The sequence below is a fragment of the Lytechinus pictus genome, chromosome 14, assembly GCF_037042905.1.
Source record: "Lytechinus pictus isolate F3 Inbred chromosome 14, Lp3.0, whole genome shotgun sequence".
In the NCBI taxonomy this organism is placed as follows: Eukaryota; Metazoa; Echinodermata; class Echinoidea; order Temnopleuroida; family Toxopneustidae; genus Lytechinus; species Lytechinus pictus.
In genome coordinates, this window is record NC_087258.1 from 25,008,947 (window position 1) to 25,033,758 (window position 24,812).

Genomic DNA, 24,812 nt, shown 5'->3' on the forward strand with positions numbered 1-24,812 from the left:
GAGAGGCAGCGTAGCTCAGTCGGTTAGAGCGCATGTTTCGGATAAGATCGTAGATCTCAACGTGAGGGGTTCGAGTACCGCTCATGCCGAAACGCGACTAACAAAAAATCTGATGCTATAGTCTTGTGTGTTAGCGTGCCTCACCACTGTATTCAGTGCAGGTGTGAATGCAGTTGGAAAACACTCCATCCATCGGAAAGGACGCAAATGTTGGTCCCGTGTATAGGAGAGTCACAACCTTTGCACGTTAAAACCAATACACTGTTCACCCGGTGTATTGCACCTGCTGGTCCCGGCAAAATTCAGGTCAAGTCAAGCTTGACGTTCATATGCCATAATAATCAATATAATGATTGTGGGCATTAACGGAAAGACAAGACAAGACAAAACTTACACTTCAGTCTGGGTTTCACTATCCCGTTTGGGAGGAGACAATGAATCAGTTTCTCTCAAAGATGACTTCTTCACAGTATCAAACACTGTGAAAATGAAAAGAAACAAAGATTTAATTTCCAGTCAATTCAGCATATTTTCAAGTAGGTTATACATGTACATAACTTTTAAAAAGATTATGATCTTTCAAATTAATAATAACAAAGTAAATTCATAGAAGTGCTCATATCCCTTCTATAGAGTGCTAAAGGTGGTAATTTTTTATGATTTTTCAATAATTTGATGCTTCGTTAGTTTTTTAATAAACTTAAAAAAACTTGTTTACAAAATTATATGAAACAGACCATTTCGTGGCAATTCAGCTAGAACTGTGCAACTGATAAAAATTTGCTATTTCTTGGGGGAAAACATGACTATATCCGCTGACAAAGTCAATAATTAAATATTTCAAACAATATTTGTAACAAAATGTAGAAAGATATATAATAACAAGAATAAGGTGTCTCACTAGTTTTTTTTTTTTTTGGGGGGGGAAGGTGGAGAATTGGGACATACATGTATAAAAACTTTGACTACACTGTACAGTGCATGCAACTAAGTGCCACACAAATGTAGATGTTAAAACTTTTAATGTGACTGACCCTTGATTGTGCACATTGCATGATGGGATAGCCGTGACACAAGAGGGAGGTTTACTATCTGCATCGTGATTAAAAGCATCAACACAACACATCATGTGTGATGACAGCATGGAAAGATGCATCAAAAGTACAGTAGTTAGAGGGGAATCCAGCCTTGGCCATAAAATGTTGTGTTGGGAAGGAGAAAAATAAATTAAACAGAATGGTGAAAGTTTGAAAGAAATCGGACAAGCGATAAGAAAGTTATAGCTGCTTTAAAATTAAGATCACTAATAGTATGTAGATTTCAAATTGGCAACTGGGTAAGTAAATTATGACAAGGGGCAAGGACAACTTTCCCATAGGCCATTTACTTTATTATCAGGGATTTGTGGTTTTCTCCTAAGTACCCATTCCCCTGGGGCAGTTATCTAAATATAACCCAGGTAGTATATTGTTTAATGTCCTCATGAATGAAAAATATAATTTGAAATAAAAATTTTGGGAAAAATGACATTTTAGCCATAATATGTATTGGAGTACATGGAAGAGTAGTCCTTGCCTTACATCACTATAACATCCCATATGCGGCCAATTTGAAGTCTCCATGAGTATAGTGATTACCAATATTTACAACTTTTAAACTTTCTTGTTGTTTGTCCAATATTGTTCAAACTTTCACCTATCAACTTGTCTGATTTTTCTTTTTCTTATAAAAACAAGTTTTTACTTGGGTTGGATTCCCCTTTAATCATGTAATTTCCTTAATAAAATACACTCTTCCAAAGATATTGAAAAATGAACATGAGAAGTTCAATGCGTATATCATGGTTCAAGACCACGGATCCAAAACTACTGTTGTGGATTTGAAGATTATATGTGACCTACCACCCCAAAACCACCAATAAGTTGCCGAGCAAGTTTCTCTGTAAATGGCCAAAATAGTGATTTAGTCTCCAAAAACCAAAAATTAAAAAAATAGCTTATCTGAAAGAGCAATTCTTCTTCTTCATACTGTGAAAATTTGAAGTCGTGAAGTTGAATAAAAGAAAAGATACAAGAGTTTCATGGACACTACATTTTTTCGGACTGCTTGGGAGTTTCACTGAGATTACAAAGTATGCACATCTCATGCTGGAGTGAACCCCGAACTTCAAACGTTGTTTTCTCCTTATTTTTTTAAGCTCTTGCCGAATTTCCCCTGCATTCAATCAAGTACTTGTAATGGTTATTGTTGGTCAATCATTCTAAAGCTTTGGAAATTCATTTTCAAGCTCAATAAAAATCTGAATGTTCATTTTGGTCGACTTATTGTTGGTTTCGGGGTGGCAGGTCACATATTTGGGATTATTGAAGAAATTAGGTCTCTTTCACAGAAGTGGGATTAGACCAAGAGGGATTGGACCAAGAGGGATTTAGACCAAGTGGGATTAGACCAAGTGGGATTGGACCAAGAAGGATTAGTCCAAGTGGGATTGGACCAAGTGGGATTGGACCAAGAGGGATTAGTCCAAGAGGGATTAGACCAAAGGGAATTAGACCAAGTGTGATTAGACCCAGTGGGATTGGACCAAGAGGGATTAGAACAAGTGAGATTAGATTAAGTGGGATTAAACCATGAAGCCAATCACCCTCCCTTATTACCTTCTTGAAGTGGTTTGATTGCATTGGGCTTGCTTGTGATGACAGGAACAAATGGTCTGTTGGTGTTATCAACCTTGTCTTTAAACTTGAGCTGAGGTCTTGCAATGTTCCTTGCATGCATCAAACGGAAGTTCCTAGACTTCTGGTCCTTGGCTTCTGATTTCTGTATGGAAAGAATGGGTAAAGTCGAGATGGTGACAGGTCTTAAAGCCGGGTTTCTTCAGGAATTTGAAACCATTCGGATGCCATTCAAACGGTGTGGAAGAGATTTACGACCAGCAGACTTTATGTAATGCCACTGGATATCAAGTCGTTAACTTACATTCCCTGGTCTCAACGTTGCTCAAGGCCAAGCCAAGCTTAGCCGAAGACTTTCTTGTTGGTACATCAAGTTCCTTTTCCTCAAAGAGGCCTGTATTCTCAATGCTTTCACTAAGTCTGGGTCAGCAAATTATAATCTATTCCCAATAAAAGCTGACGCCCATCATTTTAGGGCAAGGCCACTGATTAAAGGACAAGTCCACCCCAACAAAAAGTTGGTTTGAATAAAAAGAGAAAAAAGTCCAACAAGCATGACACTGACAATTTCATTTGAATCGGGTGTAAAATAAGTTATATTTTAAAGTTTTGCTTAATTTCAAGAAACAGTTACCTATATGCACATCCTGTTCGGTATGCAAATGAGGGGACTGATGACGATTTTGATGAATGTTCAGCGTTATTCTTGTTTGATTTTTCTCTATTGATTCAACTCAACATTTTTCTGGGGTGGACTTGACCTTTAAAAGGGCACATTTCTATAATACAGCACCAATGGGATAACTTTTAAACTGACACAGCAAATCTCGAAGGCTGTTGACAGGGCATCAAGGACAACAGGTTGACCATAGCAATTGCCATAGACGATCATGGGATAATTAAGCCCTGTGGTGCTAGCGACTATATCTTTAAAGGTCAAGTCCATCCCAGAAAAAAATTTGAATCCATACAGAAAAATCAAACAAGAATAATGTTGAAAATTTCATCAAAATTGGATGTAAAATAAGTTATGACATTTTAAAGTTTCGCTTATTTTTTACAAAACAGTTATATGCACAACTCGGCAACACGCAAATGAGATAGTCAGTGATGTCCCTCACTCACTATTTCTTTTGTTTTTTATTGTTTGAATTATACAATATTTCCATTTTTACAGATTGGACAATAACGACCAGTTTTACGGAACCATAAAATGTTAGAACAATTGTATTTCCCCATGTTCATAGAGGAAGAAAACTTATTTCACCTTCCAATGAGGAGAAAATTACAATATTTCATATTACATATAATAGAATACCAAAGAAATAATGAGTGAGTGACATCATGACCTAATGAATTTGAAGAGGGTATATCCCAGTTTCCCACTCCAATATAATAAAAGAATGACTGGATTCATCTCCATCCCTTAATTGAGCTAAAACTTCTGGTCAGTGTTGCTGACATTTGACCTATCATTCTTTTGTTTGAACTAAGTCCTTATCAATCATACTTTTGTTTACTGCTCATTCTAAATCCAGATCCGATAACAAAAACAATCTTACACATTGTATCTGACATATCATTGCATCTCTGCTATGAGTTGAAGCTAGGATACAAGAGGAAGAAGTCAGACATGTTTAATCTCTGCATCACTATACCACCATCACACAATGTATCAATGTGAAATAGCCGGCTTAATTGGATGCAATGGGGATAAATTTCAATTTCTAAAATCTGAGTAAACACAGACATTCTTCCCACAAAGGAATTTAATTTCATGTCACAGAAAGGCCATAATGTGTGCATTTGTACGGAAAACTGCTACGAGGTGGATGTTTCATAAAGCTGTTCTTAATTTATAAATGACTTTATACACGACTGATGACCCTTTCTTGTGCCAAATGATATATCCATATGTAGCTGACTTAGGACCTAAGAACATGTCTAAGTCGTGCATTAAGTTGTGCATAACTTTACACTTAGCTTTATGAAACTCTCATCAGTTCCGGCCGCACAGAAACGCTGTTAGACTAACAGAGCACTAACAGTAAGCCCAGTCAAAACTTTCGGATTGTGATGTCAAAACATTTATTTTAATGTGTAAGTAATGCATTGTTGTAACATAGGCATCGCTGCCACATTACCGGTTGTAACAGGGCCTCTGTTAGCGCATTGTTCGCGCTAGCAACGTTTCTGTGCGGTCAGTACAGGTTGTTTCACACGATCAATTTGGCATAGAGGGCTAAATGTCTTGAAAGAACATATCAATATTGTGATTAAATTGAATTCAATATATTGTTGGTCAAACTGAAAAAGAAATAATAAAAAAGACAACATGTATCCATGGACAAAACTATGATGAGGTAATAACGGACCAAAATCCATTGAGCAAAGATTTGAGGGAGCATAAAAAGAGAACCATCCCCGTTCAGAAATTGTTTCATGTTCCTACCTTTTTGTTCCAGCTGGTGACGATGAGTTGTGGTTTAGATACGCCAGGTGAGAAAGTCTGGGCCGGCTTGCTGATGCCTTCTGCTTCATCCAACAACGCACCCTGTGATTATTATTAAATAGAATGAATAACATGGTGTAAAGCTGATAAAAAGAGGGAGAAGACTTAGAACTTGATGGAACATGTTGGGCTAGGAAGAAGCTGTGGACCATTTAGCAATGGCAAATAGGATATGTTACACTTCAGATTCAGATATTTTCATTGTCCAATTGCAATCGAGTACAAATGGAAATCCAATTTGTTCGCACAAAATAATTTAGAATATTACATGATACACACAAAAGATTACACGACACATATAGTAAACATTATGCAAATCAACAAGCAAAGATGAGAGAAATTCAGATAAAATCAGGAAGGGTTATGGGTATGTACCGAGGAGGGATGATGGGCACATTTTAAGCAGGGCTCTTGTGTTTGAGATGGATGTTTCGAGGAAGGGGAAGGCCACAAATGGTAAGGAAATGGAAGAGAGGAGGAAGGTTGGATTGAGGATGTACTGAAAAATGCAAAGTGGAGGGAGGGCTAAGGGTGATTGCTGCCCCCCTAATCAATTGGAACAAAACCAAGTGGGTGTTTCATAAAGCTGTTCGTAAGTTAACAGTGACTTTCAGGGCGACTGGTGATCCTTTCTTGTGTATGGTACACACCAAAATGTTCACTGGCGATGGTTTAGCACTTAAGAAACGTTCACCAGTCATTCTCTCTTAACTTAACGAATGGCTTTATGAAACAGCCCCCTGATAAGTTTGCTGTTGTACTACCACTACTTAAATACTGTTATAATAATTCGAACAACCAGGATTTGGAACTTGGGGTCACCATCTATTACTTGCAAGGCAGCAACTGCAATTAAGTAGAAGATGAAGGGTTCCAAATCTGCTGGTTGCATACAATTTTCAGATATTGAGTATGCAAAATTAAAGACTATGTATGAAGGACAAGACCCTTAATACCTTGGTCACATTTGCTCTACGGCGAGTCGAAAACAGCCGTTTTATTCATTTTTATTAAAACCACCTATGTATCGCTGGTAAAAAAAAAGTTAAAACGGCTGTTTTCGACTCGCGGTATGGCCGCCGTAGAGTAAATATGACTGAGGTATTACTACTAAAATAAGATGATAAATTTAGTAATTGGGACTGACCCTTGATTGTGCACATTGCATGATGGGATAGACGTGACACAAGAGGGGGACAGTAAAGGGAGGTTTACTATCTGCATCGTCATTAATAGCATCAGCACAACACATTATTTGAGATGACAGCATGGAAACGTGCAATGTAAACTAACCAATTATCTCTTAATTCCGTTACAAATTCAAACAATATTTGAGGTACTGTGATAATAGTTCATGACATATTGCCTTAGTTGAAAACATTGACAAGATCTTCAAGAAGAATAATATCATAATAATAATAAGTCATAATTAAATCTTTGTGAAACACCCCCCTGATCTTTAAAAGTGCACAGCTCTGGTAGGAGGGGCATTCCAAAAAGTGTTGATTTATTATGCCTTCACATAACAGATGAACGGTAAAAAATTATTACGTTTACTAATCGTCTTACCGCACTTTCAAGAAGTGTATCATTGGTCTCGATGAGAGAGTCTACTCGATCCTCAAGCTCGAGGATTCTGCTGAGACCAACTTGACTTCCACCGGCTCCTTGCTGTCCTGCTAGCCTCTGGATACTAAAAATAAAATACAAAACAGGGAGAAAAAAAATACACAGGGGTCCACAGGGGTCTGGGGTGATTTAGCCCCTAAAATGCTCATAAGAGAAATTTTAAAGCTTATCCAATGTTGCAGATTTAGGCAGTGTTAAGTTGTGAAAAGTAGCACCTGAAAATAAAATAAAAAAAAACAATTTTTATGCCTGATACAAAATATACAATAACATTAATAATCATTCATTTCAGTCATCATTTTCCAACCTACATATTGGGTTGCAACTTGCGAAGCAACACTCGCATTTCAGACTAACCTTTCCAGGAGTTTGTCTCCCTGCGAATTGCAGAACTGCCTGAATCCTTCGTAACTGGAGTAGAAGTCGTAGTCATCACCGGCAGAGGGTAGTTCATTTGCGGTTCTGGTGGCTACCTTCAGCTTGCCAAGGGCTTTCTGTGAATTGACCAAATAGAGAAGCAGCATAATTCAGATTCAGATCTTTTTATTGTCCAATTGCAATCGAGTACAAATGGAAATTCAATTTGTTCACACAAAATAATTAGAATAACACATAATACACACAAAAGATTACACCGATACATATAGTAAACATTACACAAATCAACAAGCAAAGATAAGAGAAAATAAGATAAAGGCAGGAAGTGGGGGGGTAACATAATTTCAAGTATGGCTATTAAATTCACGGATTGAAACTGGAAAAAAATAATTTACAAAGCGTGAGGTTCTGCCTGGAAGGGATCTCAGATGTTTGCCTGACCTCATCAAATTATAATATTCCTGAAGGGCATGGTTCTCATTGGTTAGGATCTCTTTGGCTTTTTCAAGGACTCTACATTTACCTTCATATCTACAAGTTGATCAATTTATAAAGAAATTAAAAAATCAGCCAAAGTAAATTTACCAACCAATCCTCGAATTGGCTAGAATCCTACCTTGGCTACAAAAATATATACAAAATGATGCGATAGTATGAAATTTCTATAAAGCAGAGGTAAAAATAGAACACTTTATTCTGCCGTCTACTGCTCGTGGACAAGTGCATGGTCCAAGGCACAGATCAAAGCTCTATGCTGCAGTCCTGCACTTGAGATTTGCACTAATTCGATGATAAAGCTCTAGTGCTCTTGATGGTAATATTAAAAAAAAAAATTTACATGTAGACTTGTAGTCTTTGTAAATTGATAACAATAACATGTATTCCATTAAAATGACCAGACATTAGCGAATTTTTACAATAAAAAACAAAAAACTTCAATAGATCTCCATCCACTTGGTCTAGCCGGTTTAATGGCAGCAGAGGATATTTGGTGAAAAGAAATCTGCAAGAATTGTGTAGATATGCCCTAGACACGACTTTAGAAATCATCACCTTTTCTTTTATTATCCATCCTCATCCTTGCAATCACCTTCACCTCCACAATCCACCATCACCACCAGTCCATTCACAGTTCCACACCATCAGACAGCATCTTCATCATCAATCAAGACCAACATTCTCATCGATATCATCATTCTCATCATCAAAAGACATCATCACCATGATCATTCTCATCATCACCATCATGCTCATGATCAATCACCATCATCACCATCGTGATTTTCCTCAACATAATTTATTACCAACCAACCAACATGCATTTTTAAATTGATTCATTCCTCTTCCTGAGCATGCCGAGTCAGTGAGTCCTGCCCAAAACGTTCAGAACAAAATAAAAGACTCCTGACTGTCCTTTCAGTGCACTTCGGGTTCAATTCATCATATTCATAATTTATCACAGGCCAATCAGATATATTGTCACCTTCATCATTCATCCTCCTCCTCGGCTCATACTCTTGTCTAAAAAACATCAATAACATAATTTCTATTTTCAATTTCAAATCATGACATCTCATTATCTGGTGCGACTCGAGCTCGAGTAGCCAAGTGGCTCCTAGAGAGTAAAAATCATTTACTAACGTATGCTTACTCTCCACGGAGCCAGGAATTCCTTCCCATTCATCTCCATGTACCGCCAAAAAACCTGAAACTTTCGCCCCCGAGATTTCTACTTTCCTCCTAAAAGATCTAGCTCTAAATCATGTAAATGGGATATAACTTCATTTCCGACATTTCTACCCTATCGATTTCATTTTTAAACAAGAATTCATCTTTAAAAAAGGGGAAAAATGTTATGAAAAGACGGGGAAAACTTGCCACCGTGTTTACATCACCATCTTGATTTCATTGTCTTTTGCTTGGCGACATGCGAATGCACACAAATCGCGCGATTTGCGTGCTGTTGCCAAGCGAAAGACAATGAAATCAAGATGGCGACGTAAACACGGTGGCAACTTTTTTCGGTGGAGATTAAAGCATACGTTAGTAAATGATTTTTACTCTCTAGTCTAGGAGCCTCCACTCCGGCTGAGCTCGAGAGGAGAGCCGACGACGGAAAGGTAAATTATAATGCCCAATGGAATAATAATTGACATTTAGAATCTATATTTACAATATCCTCATAATTAGAGCATTTCACATTATGATGGTGGTCCCCAAGTCTGCGCACCTAACGATTTGAGTTAAGATTTAACATGAATTTCTTTTTAGTTCACAAATTCTTTCAGTTGATAATTTTCCTTATGCTATTATTAGGGATGCCACTCGCGCGCCGAGAAATTCCTGCCAGTGCGCGCTGCTGACGGTTATCCTTACAAATTCTTGGCAGGAATGATGAAAGTTATTCAAACAATGCAAAAAAAGTACACATATAACAAAAAAAACAATGATACATTAACCTGAAGAAAAACTCTTTCAAGTTCTTGTATTTTCATACCCATTGCTGACACATATTTCAACTACGACCTCGATGAAATCCTAGCATAATCAACCCATTCATATGTAAGATCAGCTGATTCCCATTGATCAAGATTTCAGGACCGAGGAATTTGATCGTAAGCCGGGGCGATTGGGATGTGAAGGGGTATTTTGAAACTCTATTAGCGATGTGATTATATTGCCCAATTTCATTTTCAAAAACCCCATGTCAAAGTGGAACATTCCAAGTTCATGTCCTTGACAACGAAAAAATCCCCAGGGCAGGCAATTGGAGTATGGACGACCAGAACAATGTCTATCATTGATAGGTTGATTAGTACTAAGATTTCTGAATGTCTGATGGAACTTTCGTCAATTTCACTTGTGATTGCACAATCCTGATTTCTCACACTTCATACCCAGCCATTTTCATGATGATCTGATAACTTGATCACTCTGCTATTGGAGACAAGTGGAATGCCTCTGGCCGTCTCACCTGCATCACGCTATTCAATATAGCAGAAGTGCTGACTTTGAAAACTACTGTAACTCGCACAAGATGTTCAGTGATACTTGGTTACTCTTATGTCCACGTTTTATGAACTAGACCAATACACTTACAGAGGTATGATGGTAATTCAACAAATACCCCCAACATGGCCAAAGTTCATTGACCTTACATGACCTTTGACCTTGAACATGTGACCTAAAACTCGCACAGGATGTTCAGTGATACTTGATTACTCTTATGTCCAAGTTTCATGAGTCAGATCCATAAACTTTCAAAGTTATGATGGTAATTCAACAGATCATACCCCCATTATGGCCAAAGTTCATTCACCTTTGACCTTGGTCATGTGACCTGAAATGCACACAGGATGTTCAGTGATACTTGATTACTCTTATGTCCAAGTTTTATGAACTAGACCAATATACTTTCAAAGTTATGATGGTAATTCAACAAATACCCCAATTTGGCCAAAGATCATTGACCCTAAATTACCTTTTACCTTAATCATGTGACCTGAAACTTGCACAGGATGTTCAGTGATACTTGATTACTATTAGTCATTTTTTGCCAATTTCCTCTGGGTCCAAAGGTGAAAATTTGTGTTTTCAACATATTTTGAACTCCGTTAATATGAAAACGAAAAGTAGTTCGGACCCAATTTTTCAGGTACTTGTTGGTTGTTAACATGTTAGGTGCCCCAAGGAAAAGCAACCTAGGTCCTAGCTATACTTCATCAAGTTTTAAAAGAGGTAGCTTTAAAAAAAAAAAAACACATTTTTGCCATTTTGGCCACTTTTTGGCAGAAAATATGCCTTTTTTCAAAATTTGAATTGGCCATATCTCGGCAACCCCCCGGCCCTCGTCCAATTTTGATGATCTTGGTGTCATTTTACTCGTGTTTCAGAGCTTATTCCAGTTAAACTATTTAAAACTAGAATTACAACACTTCAAATTTCAATTTTTGGGGTGGCATCCCTATTAATATAAGTAAACCAAATATCTCATAAAAATTAGACAGAAATACATGATCTTCTTGGAAAAAACATTAGGCAGTCATTTTCAGATTGAACAAAAAATTGGTACCCCATGTCTACGCACCCATTCACTTTGCACGCAATTTGGGGATTTTGATGAAAAAGGCTGCTTTTTGAGGCCATCACATGAAATGCCCAAAATTCATTATTTTTTCGTAATTTTGAGTCGAATTTTTTAATGAATATCTTTCCAAATACTGTGTAAAGTCTGTGGTCATCGCGTACTACATGTAGAATCGCGCAGATACGTAGGGACAGTGATTTTCCGCGATCGCGGAAAACGGACGGAATTCACGGATATTGCCTTTTGAAACGGAAAGTGGCATTTCAAACGGAAAATCACGGAAAACATATTTTTCCTCAGAATACACAGAATAGCAACAGTAATTACCCCAAAATCTCAACAAAATACGAATATTAAATGGCTACAAAACCTCACAAAACACGATCTCACTTCACTACAAAGTATGACAATCCACACATCGTGACTGCTCTCGACTCCATCACTCTCGATCGAACCCCCGGGCCTCTCCCGGGTCTTGGCCGGCGGCGGGGTCGGCCGTATCGAAAACATTCACATGCAAACAACACGGTCATGTGTTGCTGCCCTCTACGTTTGAAGATGTAACAGTACAATATTCCGGTCTTAAAATCCAAAATGGCGGATAGGCTAAAGTCGTTGACTGGTCGAAACGATGTCCAAAACCCCCCAAAATTATCTATAAAATTTAATTTAACAAATAATGCTAATAATGTGAAACTGAAAGGTAAGGATGTATTTATGTCAAATATGTTTGTCAAAATATTTTGTGTACCCCATACTAGATCCGATTAACTGTAGTGTTAGCATGGTTAGAGCGGATTCTACTGCGTTGTTGGTACATACAGTGGCAGATACAAATTTTGACCAGCGCGAGTGATATATTGCTCCTGAATGGTAAACGGAATAGCCAATTTTCCGTGTACACAAAGTCTATGGGGAAACGGAATTTCCGCTTTCTGACATGCTGAAAGTGAAACGGAATTTACGATTTTCTGAAACGGAAAAGGCAATTTTTTTAAACGGAAAATCACTGTCCCTAGATACGTGTGTGCGAAGACAAGGAGGACTGCGCAGACGAACTTGCCATACTTTTTAGCTTTCAAAGTACAAACAGAAACTCTAGACGCGGGCAGTGCGGCATGTCATTGTCAGGTGCCTGGCAGGCCAGCGCGCTAGCCGGCGGCGACGGCTACAGTACAGCGCAGCGCTAGCGGCCACAGCAGCATCATCCAGCCGCAACGCTGCGAGTGCGAGGCTTCATCTCATCCTAACCCAGAGAGCTCCCGCCCGCGCAGCGGGCGCCCGCTGCGCGGGCGGGAGCTCTCTGGGTTAATCTCATCCCAGCTCCACGCTGAATTAGTGTGTCAACAAACCTGAGCAAAATCGTTCACACTGGTGAATCCTGGCACATCCGTGACCATCATTTCGTCTCCAGCCTTTTCAGTCATTTTTAAACGGTTGAAAACTTTCGAATGTTAAATCTCTTGTTAGTTTGATTGGGAAATCGTGGCTCAAACTCGTCTCGATCTCATCTCAATCAGTCTCAGCTTGACTGACGCCATCTTCAAAACACCACGTGGGAGCATCGTTGGAGCTTTCTCTGACGTCTCTAGTTCTCTGTACTGTATGTACGGTACTGTACATAAACTTAAAGTCAAAGTCGTCGATTAAATTCTTCTTTCTTTTTTTTGGCAGTAAACAATTCATCTAGATCTATAGCTTTAAAAAGTTCGTGAGCTGTATTTTCTCCAAATATAGCAATGAGTAATCGGTATTTTGGAGAAAAATCTCCATCCTAAATGCTTACTACTTTACTAGGTCACCTGATACCAGTACACTGTCACGTGATTTCATGCATGTACGTGTACTATAATTGGGAGTACCGAGTAGTTGGTTGGAAGTTGAAGTCAGAACAGGCAAAATGTCATTGTCAAAGATATCAATTCTGGTTTTATTTGGTGCCTTGATCAATGAAACCCATCTCTGGTTGAAGACAAAATCGTATCTAACTGATGATCAGACAATTGCAAGAATAGCAGAGAAATTTGTTGGTAAGAACTAATCAGCAATTCTACTCCCAAATGCATGAAATGGGCAAGACAAAACCAAAACAAAACTTTAATTAAAGCCAAAACAAAAGCAAACTGAAAAATATTTAAAGCCTTAAAAAGGCAAAATGATTCCACTTATTTCCAGCAGTCCAGCTCTGGGCCTCGGGAGGCGCTGGGGGGGGGGTGTACAATGTCTGTGCTCTTGAACTGAATATTTGTACTACTACTAATTTACTCCTGACTAGTGACTGTCATCATAGACTAGTCTATGTCATGATGGAAAGACTGGAATTATATTCAGTAGACGTATACATGTACTCGAAGTACACAGGGGCCGCGGAACGGTTTTCAAAGTGGGGGGGCTGACCATGCAAAAAATCACAATCCTATGGTCATTTTTACGTTTTTGTACACGGTTTTGACTTTTGGAAAAAAGTGGGGGGGCTGAAGCCCCCCCGGTTCCGCGGCCCCTGGTACATGAACGAAACTCTGAATTTCGTAAATTGCGGATCAAGACAGTCAAGAGCCTCGAGCGCCTAATACTCGACAAGTCATGCAACCCTTTTGTGGGAAGACTAAATTTGCATATATAGTCTATTGCATGGGGATAGGTGTTTCCAAAATTGGGGGAAATTTCTATCTTTTTATTTTCAAAACATTTTTTGTCTCGCCTGCATAGCAGAGCGAGACTACGAGGCGCCGCTTTTCATGTCACGTCGTCAACATTGAAATGTTAACCCAGGTTAAGTTTTTGAAATGTCATTATTAACTTAAAAAGTATATGGACCTACATGTAGCTCATGAAACTTGGACATAAGGATAAGGGTAATCAAGTATTACTGAACATCCTGCCTGAATTTCAGGTCACATGACAAAGGTAATTTAGGGTCAATGAACTTGGACCATGTTGGGGGAATCAACATCAAAATCTTAACCTAATTATATAAGGTTAAGTTTTTGAAATTATGTCATAACTTAGAACATATATGGACCTAGTTCATGAAACTTAGACATAAGGTTAATCAAGTATTACTGAACGTCCTGCTTGAGTTTCACGTCACATGACCAAGGTCAAAGGTCATTTAGGGTCAATGAACTTTGGCCAAATTGGGGGTATCTGTTGAATTACCATCATAAATTTGAAAGTTTATGGATCTGATTCATTAAACTTGGACATAATAGTAACCAACTAGCACTGAACATCCTGTGCAAGTTTCGGGTCACATGATTAAGGTCAAAGGTCATTTAGGGTAAATGAACTTTGGCCAAATTGGGGGTATTTGTTGAATTACCATCATAACAAAGTTTATTGGTCTAGTTCATAACTTGGACATAAGAGTAATCAAGTATCACTGAACATCCCGTCTGAGTTTCAGGTCACATGACCAAGGTCATTTAAGGTCATTCAACTTTGGCCATGTTGGGGGTATTTGTTGAATTACCATCACAACTCTGTAAGTATATTGGTCTAGTTCATAAAACTTAATTGGACATTAGAGTCATCTATCACTGAACATCTCATGCGAGTTTCAGGTCACATGACAAAAGTCAAAAGGTCATTTAAGGCCATTGAACTTTGGCCATTTTTGAGGTAATTATTAGATTGCTGTCATAACTTTCAAAGTTCATAGATCTATATAGTGTATAAAATGTATATATGGGGTCAATATCATTTACAAGTTTTAGGTCACATGATCAAGGTCAAATATCAATGAACGTAGTATTGTATCATTATATGAGTGTTTTTTTTGTGAATAATTATTTTATAGTAGTTTTCAAAGTCAGCGCTGCTGCTATATTGAATCGTGTGATGCAGGTGAGACCGCCAGAGGCATTCTACTAGGGGGCAATTCCGTAAAATATGTACATCCGACCCCCTATATGTGGGACCTTCATGAAGTTTTCTGTCTCTCATTTCTTGTTCTTTTGACAGTCTGTAGGTTAATGTTCTCAAAGGGCCATGGCTTGGTCATTTTATGACGTGAAGTAAGACTTGAGAAAAATGGGGGTCAGACGTACAAAACGGTTGATCATTTTATGGAATAGCCCTAGGGTATATATTTGTTGCGGAATCTTCTCGTGGGGGGGGGGTATCCCAGGGGATTTGAATTGCTTCACTCTAACTCATCAAAAATGTACATAACAATTGTATTTCTTTCTGACAGGACTTCCACACCAAGATGCCTTTGACAAGGTGGGTGAGGTTCTTCGGGAGAGATACCCTGGTCACATCCTACCCAAAGAGAGGGAGGAATGGATCTTCATGAATGCCGGTGGCTGGATGGGGGCCATGTGTCTCGTGCATGCCTCGCTCACCGAGTATATTCTGTTCTTTGGCACTGCGGTGGATACTGGCGGTCATTCTGGTGAGGAATAGAAGATAGTCGTTTAAGCTGATCATTAGGCTTGTTTGATACTTGGGTAGGGTAGCTTGCTGATGTAGTAAGGTCGGGGCCTCGTGGTCGAGTGGTTATGACTCTCGTCTTTCATACTGAGGGACGTGGGTACTGTACGATCCCAGCCATGGCATGTTTTCCTTCTGCAAGAAATTTACCCACATTGTACTGCACTCAACCCAGGTGAGGTGAATGGGTACCCGGTAGGAAGAAATTCCTCAAATGCTCAGCTAGACCGCCTATATGGGCAGTTTAGCCAAAGCCGTGATAATAATAGCAGCGCTTGTATCCTAAGGCAAACGGGGCTTGACAAATCCAGCTATTATTATTATTAAGAGAAGCATTGGAAATACATTAGGAAGACAAGTGATTTTTTTTCATGACAGCCAAAGTAACCCCTAAAATTTGCAAACTGAAATGCTTTGGGGTGTAATACCATCTTTTCTTAAGTTGCCCCAATATATTTGCAAGAAAATATTATTCAAGAATATTTAGAAGATCAAGATTCTACGTACAGCAGAACAATGAGAAAGACTTTTACGGCATAAGTGCTAGTTGAGCTAAAAGGAAAAAAAAGTAGTCCTTAAAAATAGAAAGTCTTCAAATTCAGCAATCGTCCCAATTTGGCCCAAAAAACTGTAAAATGAAAATTGTTTCCTATCAGAGTAACATATTGTGCTTTTTTTATGGATAATAGGTTTTTTTTTTTTTTTTTTGAGGGGATCCAAAAACAGACAATTTGCAGAATTGGTTGCCAGGGGGAGGAGAATATTTTACTTGTTCTATAAAAGCATGAGTACATGTAAACTTGTGCGAGATCAAAGCAACCAAGAGTATTGCAAATGCATTTTTTTTTCATTTTAGGGTGAAAAGGAAAAGGTATTAATTTCTATATCACTCTATTTATTGTTTATTCACAGGTCGATATTGGGCAAATGTTTCTGACACGATCATAAGTGGGAATTTTCGGCAGTGGAAAGAAGGAACAACCGAGAGTGAAGAGTATGGACCGGGTAAGAACCATCATTCTTTGAATCTTAGTATTTCAATTTTTCTTATTAAATTTGTACATTTACTGCCTCCATCATTCTAACATCCTCACAGGACAGTGTTGATTATCCAAAGTGGTTGAAGGTTCAGGAAAATTTGTGTGTCCCAGGAAAAAAAGGAACTTGTTTTCAAAGATATTACAATTATCAATATGTTTTGATTACAAATTTGAAATCAAGATGAATATTTAGGGAATCCTATATGCAAGGTATACCACATTATAAACACTAAAAATTGAGCCATGTAAGAACGATTTGTGCGGAAACTCATTTGTAAACCGGTCTTCACTCTGATGCAGCGAATTCGTGAAAGAAGCATAACAAAGGACAGTGAGAAATGCTATTGACTATTCCTCCTTAAAACCCTTTTGTTGTTTACTTGACACATCTTGACTATTTTAGGTGCAACTTAATCCTAACATTAAATCATCAAACTCTTCTTGTCCATCTTTCATATCATGACATTATGAGGTAGGCCCCTATCCAAATAAAGAAGAAAAATTGCAAATTAGGAATGAAATATCATTTTATCATTAAAAAGCTAAGGTGGGAAGATAATGGTGAATCCTGTTTTCTTTTCTTTTTCTGAGAGGCACTGTACTCACAGCTTCAATGATTTCATTTACGTTGAATAGAGAGGGGTAGGGTATAATCAACTATAGTAATGATTAAAAAGGGTATTTTTCTTGGAACGTGTTTTCAACAAAAATATCCCAACAATTCATTATCATCTTGCAATAGAGAGCTAATGCATAGATATTGTGAAGAAGTACAGACCTTTCATTTGTCTGAGATCAACAAACCGACTCTCATTTATTTTTTTTCATTTTCGGTTGACGATAGGAGTCACACTACTCCATGCTTGGGGTGAGGCCACTTCCGTCCAGTGGACCGCGGGCACCTGGATGGTTGAATATGGGCGTGGTTTTATACCCTCCACCCTCCCGTTTGCCATTTCCGACACAATCTTCAGTACCCAAGACTTCTACACCCTCTACCGAATCGTCAGGATCTACGCAGAGGCACTGTTCCAGGAACTGCTATGTGTTCTTTGATGATGGTTTAAGATTGTTAGTGGATTAGTTAACAGAATGGGGAAGGGGGGTGGTTAGATTGACAGTTAATTTGGTTAAGTTTGTTTTTCCTATTGATATACTGATGGTTCATAAGTTCAAAGGTTTTTAATTTAAAACATGAAATAAGGTTTGATACTCTATAAAGGTTGGCCAAACCATTGGCAGATCCAGGGGGGCACATCTGGCCTGTGCCCCCCCCCTCCTTTTGAGATGCATAATCAAAATCTGTAATGTAAATTGGCCGTTCTAACACAAGTTTGCTCCCCCCCCCCCCCTTTTGAAAGTGAGGACCTTTTTTGTTTGATGGAGATTAAAGCAACTCTATCTGAAATAGGACCAGCATCGATTCTTTTTATTAGCATTTGATAGGTAGGCCTAAGGTACCATCTTACTAATCAAAATTGCTACCCTTCAATAGATTTTTAGAAATGTTTGAATGAGTTCTGATAACAATAATGATAATAATTAAAAATGAACGTGATGAATGTACAATGTTTTGTATAGCACACTTCCATTTTTTGATGTTGGATAGTATCACACTTACTATTAATATGCAAGAGTGTCATAATGATCATAATATATTGAATATATAATCTTTTGTCTAACACATCACTTCCAAAGTATTACCTCTGACCGGTTACCTCTGGCCAATTTATTTGGTATCTTTCATACAAGAGTGGTATAATGAATATAATTATATTTTGAATATGCATGCTTTGGTAGAGCACATCAATTGAAAAGAAAATGTTGGATGTTTGGATTTTTACCTCGAATTGATATGCCAAGGTGATATGATGATTATAATATTACGTGTATATAAATATACATTCCTTTGTAGCACATCAATTAGAAAAATATGTTGGATATTTTTACCTCTGACTTTTATATGCAAGAGTGATATAACGATCATAATACAGTGCGTATCAAAAAAAGTTTACACTTTGAAAAAGCCCTGGGAATTAAAAAATATACAACATGTGGGTAATTTTTTCACATACAATCTTGGGTTTGGGTCTCATCTGTCCAATGAAAGTAAAAGTTTTGACAGAATGTTACACTTGAGTGAGCACTGTCCATTTTTGTAAAGCTCGCAGAAATCTGTTTGCTCAGAAATGCTGGTTTTCACGCTGTGTCAAGGGGAAAGGGCGAAATCAAACTTACCCTGCAAAACATTTCTCATACATTTCCCTTGCACTTTTAGTCAATTGAAATAAAACGGATACATTCAAGCACAGTGTAACAATTTTACCACCCTAATTGAAATTTCAACACTTAGTAAGCACAACCTTTACCTCTTTTTTGCCAGCTGGATCTGAGGACATAGCTGAATCTGAACAAACGTTTATATCAGACATCTCCAGCATTTTTTCACTAAGTTTTTATCATTTAAAGTGGGTTTACATTTCCTTTTTCATTTAATACTTGTTTCTCCACACTTTTCCCAAGCTTGGCAATGATTAAAAAAATGAAAATCAAGCCTAAGCCATGTCATGTAAATCACAGCTCAGTGTAAAGCAAATATTGTCATGATGGCCTCGGTGTGTGGGGGAGTGGGATGAGGCGCAATGCACTCTTCGAAGTGTTTCGGGCAAGGAAACAAGTTAAAAAAGATAAAAGATATCTTCAAATAAATTTTACTAGCTAAATTTCACGTGTTCATGATTAAGGTCTACTTTTATATGCATAACTTTTTCAAAGTCCTGCGCAAATAATTTTTCACTAACTTTTCAAAAGTAAGTGGTGTTCACTCAAGTGGAAATATTTTTCGACAGTTATATCGTCATTTGCTTTAATGGATCTGTACCAATGTTAAAATGTGGAAAAATCTTCAGGATATTACAAATATATAATTTTACAGGATTTTTTCTAAGTGTAACCATTTTTTTATACGCACTTTATATTATGAATGTACATCCTTATGTATAGCACATCATTTTCAAAAGTCGGATATTTTTATTACCTCTGACTTTGGTAAATTTCCGAGTGTGTCTTGAACCAAGAATCCCAGAAGTAAGCCCACAATGCATTTGTCCTTGCTAATTATTGTCTACATGTATCATTTAGCAATTTAGTTACATTATTACATTAGTTACATTATATTACAGTACCAGACTGAGAAAATGTATAGTGGGAATGATTTATATGAGATTGGTACATGTATTAGCACTTTCAATCTGTGCTATGGAAGCAAAATGCCATATCGGGTTCAGGCCTTTTTGGCATGAGGCCGACGATATCATATATTCCTGCTGTGGTTAAACTTGAAAAATATGTTAAAACAGTTTAATCCAATCAAATATAGCTTGGGTAAAGTCTGTAAACAAGAATCCAAATCAATTCGGAAAAACACTTCCGCTAATATTGCAAAGCTGCGGGCAGCCTTGATAGAAACGGACTGGAGTGAAGTTCTTAAAGAAAATGATGTGGACATATCGTTTAAAAGGTTCTTACAAAAATTCATGTCTCTGTATAATAAAAATGTACCAGTTGTAAAGCAAAGTAGAAGAAATCGTAAAAATGTTCCTATTATGCCATGGGTTAGTGCTTCTTTGTTGAGATCCATTAACAAGAAAAACAAGCTGTATTATTCGTATAAAGTGCGTGGTACCGAATCTTCACGTAAACGTTATGTAAATTATAAAAATACGCTTACTTCAGTCCTTCGTATTGCAAAGAAATCATATTATCGCACTCAATTTCAGGCAACAAGAAACGATATCAAGGGAACTTGGAAAGTGATTAAGAAAGTATTCAAGTCAAAGGAAAAGATATCTCATGTAAAGAGTATTGAAATTAACGGTCATGTGGTGGAAGAAAGGAATATTATAGCAGACAACTTTAACAATTACTTTTGCAGCATTGGTCCAAAACTTTCACGGGCAGTGCCACTTTCTCAGCAGACTTACAGAGATTTTATGAAAGAGCAAAATAGTAAAAGTTTATTTTTCTTACCAGTAGTTCGGGAAGAACTGCTTACCATTGTGAAATCTCTTAAAAACGGGAAAAGTCCTGGTTATGATGGGGTTTCTAACAACTTAATTAAAGAAATTATCTTAGGAATTATTCAACCCCTACTTCATGTCTTTAATCTATCAATGTCATGTGGGAAAGTTCCTACTGACATGAAAATTGCGAAGGTCGTACCCATTTTTAAGAAAGGAGACCCTCAATGTCTGAATAATTACAGACCTATTTCTCTATTGACTGCATTCTCAAAGATTCTTGAGAAAGTGATCTATGTTAGAACTTTGAAATTTTTCAACAAGAGTAATATTTTTTCTAAATTTCAGTTTGGCTTTCGCGAGAAACATACCACCACCCATGCCTTGCTACATTTTATTGATAAAGTATCACAATCCATAGACAAAAAGATGCATACAATTGGTATATTTCTTGATTATTCGAAAGCTTTTGACACAGTAGATCATGATATTTTGACTGGCAAGTTATCACATTATGGTATCAGGGGTACAGCATTGGACTGGTTCAAGAGTTACTTAGCTGACAGGAAACAATTTGTCTCAATAAAGGATGCTGAGTCAGGTTTACAGAATGTCACTTGTGGTGTTCCCCAGGGATCCCTCCTTGGTCCGTTATTATTTATTGTGTATATTAATGATTTTCACTATTCCTCTGATATTTTATCGTTCATTTTATTTGCAGATGATTCAAGTTTGTATCATTCCCACAGAAATCCTGAGACCCTTTTAAAAACAGTTAATAGTGAACTGAGGAAAGTCACTTTGTGGATTCAAGCAAATAAATTATCTCTAAATATGCAGAAAACAAATTATATGCTCTTTAGCAACACGATATTAAAGATAAGTTCCAGGTGATGTTATATTTAATGATGTGTTAATAGATAGAGTAAAGACGACCAAATTTCTGGGGTTGCATATAGATGAAAAACTGATTTGGAAAACCCATATAAATCATCTATGTAAGACATTATCAAAAAATAGTGGTGTAATATACAAATTAAAATCCTTTTTCTCTACTGATATTCTTTGTATGATGTATTCAACACTAATTCTCCCGTATCTCAATTACGGTGTTCTTGCATGGGGTAATTCTCTTAAAACCAATCTAGAAAGGGTGTACTTGATTCAGAAAAGAGTTTTAAGAATTGTTTGTAATGTTAACTATCGCTCGCATACTACCCCACTTTTTTATGAGCATAGAATTCTAAAATTACAAGATATCTATGATTTTCAACTTGGTACTCTAATGTATGCATACAATGCAGGCATCATGCCACCAGCTCTGGTCACAATGTTCATGAAAAATAGTGACATACATAACTATTATACACGAAATGCTTCTGCATTCCACTTACCCAAGTTACATACAAGTTCTGCTTTTAGGACAGTTGTAAATACAGGACCCAGGTTCTGGAACTCTCTCAATTCAAATATAAAAAAATCGGTAAGCATTTATACTTTTCAGCGTGTACTTAAAGGTTATCTTCTTAATTGTTATTTGTGAGTTGCTCTAGGTTAAGATATGCTTTTATATACTATGTTATTTTTAATTTTGGAGCCTAAAAAACTGTATATAAGACTGGAGAATGTTATGTTATATCAATATATATTTATCTTGTATCTTGTCTAACTGGATTCTTCTGCAGAGGGTCAGCCCATGTTTTTTTCCTTTTGTATTCTTTTCTTGTGTTTCTTTTACCTTTGTCATGTTTTTTTTTTTTTTACTTTACTATTATTATTTATACATACGATCGTCCTCTTTTTTTCATGCCATGTTATCTATACTTATTTCCTCTTCCATCATATATCACTTAATTATATCATATTGTTGTTAGTTTATTAGACTTCATAACTGTACATTCAAGCAATATATTCTATTAGTGTGTGTTTTTTGTCATTGATTAGTTTTAGTTTGTCTTTTTTTGTTTTATTGTTGCATTTTTTTTTCTTTTGTATTTTAAAGATATTACATGTCAACACTGAATACTATTCAGTCATGTACTTGAAACAAAGGAGACCCTAGCCTTACAAGCCTTGCTTTTTCAGGGGTTCTCCTTGTCTTTCTCTCAATACATTTAGTTATTTTGCTATGTTTCTTTTTTTTTTCTACTGTAACAATGATTTATGGTTAATTGATTTTTTTCATTTGTAGAATGTGAAATCATACTTGTAAGATAAAATGTATGTGCAGAAAGAAAGACGAATAAATATCTTATCTTATCTTATCTTATCTTATATAGTAAAGATATCTTTAGAAAAGAAATCTTTCTTATTGAACATAATCAAATTATAAATTGATTCATGTGTTTCTCAGAATTTCCTATATTTTTTGTTTTGTTTTATTTGTGCATTATAGAGAAATAATATATATGTTTTAACTTGTACATATATATCTTTGATTTTCTCCGCCCTCCCACCCCCACCCCCCCCCCCCCCCACCCATTGTGTACAAATCGCTCAAGTGCAGCATTTTAATGCTAGTATTGCAGACTCTGGACAATTTATGCTCTTCTGGAAATTTATTTCAAGTATATTATGAATTTGAATACATCTGGACCCCGTCTTACAAAGAGTTGTGATTGATCCGATCAATCGCAACTATGGACGGCCAGCAACGTCATCTTGTATTATGCATGCTTCTTCAAAATATTTTCTAGCTATGATGTATATTCATGGATTAATTGTTTTCATAAAAATTCACAGTGCTTCTCTTTGTTTACAAAGGACATTGTGCATATTTCCTATAGAAAAAAAATTAGGACACAGGTGGATTTCCTTTGAGTTACAATTGATTGGATCAATCGTAACTCTTTGTAAGACGGGGCCCTGCTGGTTTCCATCTTACAAGGAGTTGCAATTGATCCAATCACCCACAATATGGAAAACCAGCAACACTACAGCATCTTAAATGCATGTTAGTTCAGTGTTTTCTAAAATTCACAGTTTTCTTGACAATCAGTGTGCTTCCTGTTTGTTTTATACAAATGGACGTTGTGCACATTTTTTGTAGAAAAAATTATGACAATGATGGATTTTCCATATATTTGAGGTTGATTGGAGTAATCACAATCGATCAGATCAATCACAATTCTCTGTGAAATGGGACTCTGGTATCTGGGGGGAAGGGGCTCTTCCATTGACGGGTGGATACCACATGCGTGACCAAAGAAACGCGTAAAACGGATCTCTTTTTCAAGATAGGGCACATTATGTACGGCGTAACATAATAAGGGTGTCAAAATTGCTAAAATAATGAAAAAGGGGTATATATTTCGCTAGGAAAGCTACGTGTTACGGTCCAGTTTGCAAGGGTATAAAGGGACTAAAATACTTTATAAAGGATGTACTTTTTGCACCAACACTGCATGTTTAGTGTCCTGTGGGAGATGGGGCGGTCCCGGCACTTATAAGTTTGCTTCTCTGATGTTGTAACTCAAATGTGCATACACATACTAGGAAAGGGATTGCTGCAGCTAATGCTGTATAAACTATCGCTGTACTTGTTTAGGGGGTCAAAGTAAGGGAATACTTCCAAGGGCAGAAGCGGATCTAGAGGGGGGGTTGGGGGGGTTGCAACCCCCCCCCAAAAAAAAATCCGGGGACCATTTTTTAAAATCTTATCTTTTTTTTTAAACTTGTAATTTTATTTTATTCTATTTCTATGTATTTATTTCATTTATTATTATTATTATTATTATTATTATTATTATTATTATTATTATTATTATTATTATTATTTCTTTTTGGGGGAGGGGGGGGGTTGGGCGAACAAATGTCACAGAGTCCCTTGCCCCCCCCCCCCCCATCAGCTTTTTTTAGGACACGGGCCACCGCCGAAGTGACAAGCTAGGCCAGCGTTGCCGATTCTCATCCCCAAAATCCCCACATTTAAAAAAAAAAAAAAAATTGGGGGATTGTTGAAGTCTTTGGGGATGAAAAATTTTCGGCACTCAGAAGAGTAAAGACATATCTTCGATCTACTATGGGGGAAGAGAGGCT

General features: G+C 37.1%; 2 protein-coding genes across 2 annotated transcripts in view; one reads left to right on the top strand and one right to left on the bottom strand.

Moving 5' to 3' along the window:
- LOC129276880 (exosome complex component 10-like) overlaps positions 1-13,524 on the bottom strand; it is a 55,130-nt gene extending 41,606 nt beyond the window's left edge. Inside the window, exons 1-6 of the mRNA XM_064109443.1 lie at positions 12,634-13,524; positions 7,174-7,310; positions 6,757-6,880; positions 5,128-5,229; positions 2,658-2,820; positions 395-479 (exon numbers count right to left, since the gene is read on the bottom strand). Of these exons, the coding sequence (XP_063965513.1) occupies positions 395-479; positions 2,658-2,820; positions 5,128-5,229; positions 6,757-6,880; positions 7,174-7,310; positions 12,634-12,708 (686 nt within the window). The 5' untranslated portion in view covers positions 12,709-13,524. The remainder of the gene's footprint in view (positions 1-394; positions 480-2,657; positions 2,821-5,127; positions 5,230-6,756; positions 6,881-7,173; positions 7,311-12,633) is intronic.
- On the top strand, positions 12,932-23,121 carry LOC129275654 (sigma non-opioid intracellular receptor 1-like). Its single transcript, XM_054912158.2, has 4 exons — positions 12,932-13,311; positions 15,477-15,677; positions 16,628-16,720; positions 17,600-23,121. Exons 1-4 carry the CDS (start codon positions 13,182-13,184, stop codon positions 17,809-17,811), a joined length of 636 nt encoding a protein of 211 aa, XP_054768133.2. The 5' UTR covers positions 12,932-13,181; the 3' UTR covers positions 17,812-23,121.
- The last annotated feature ends 1,691 nt before the right edge of the window (positions 23,122-24,812 follow it).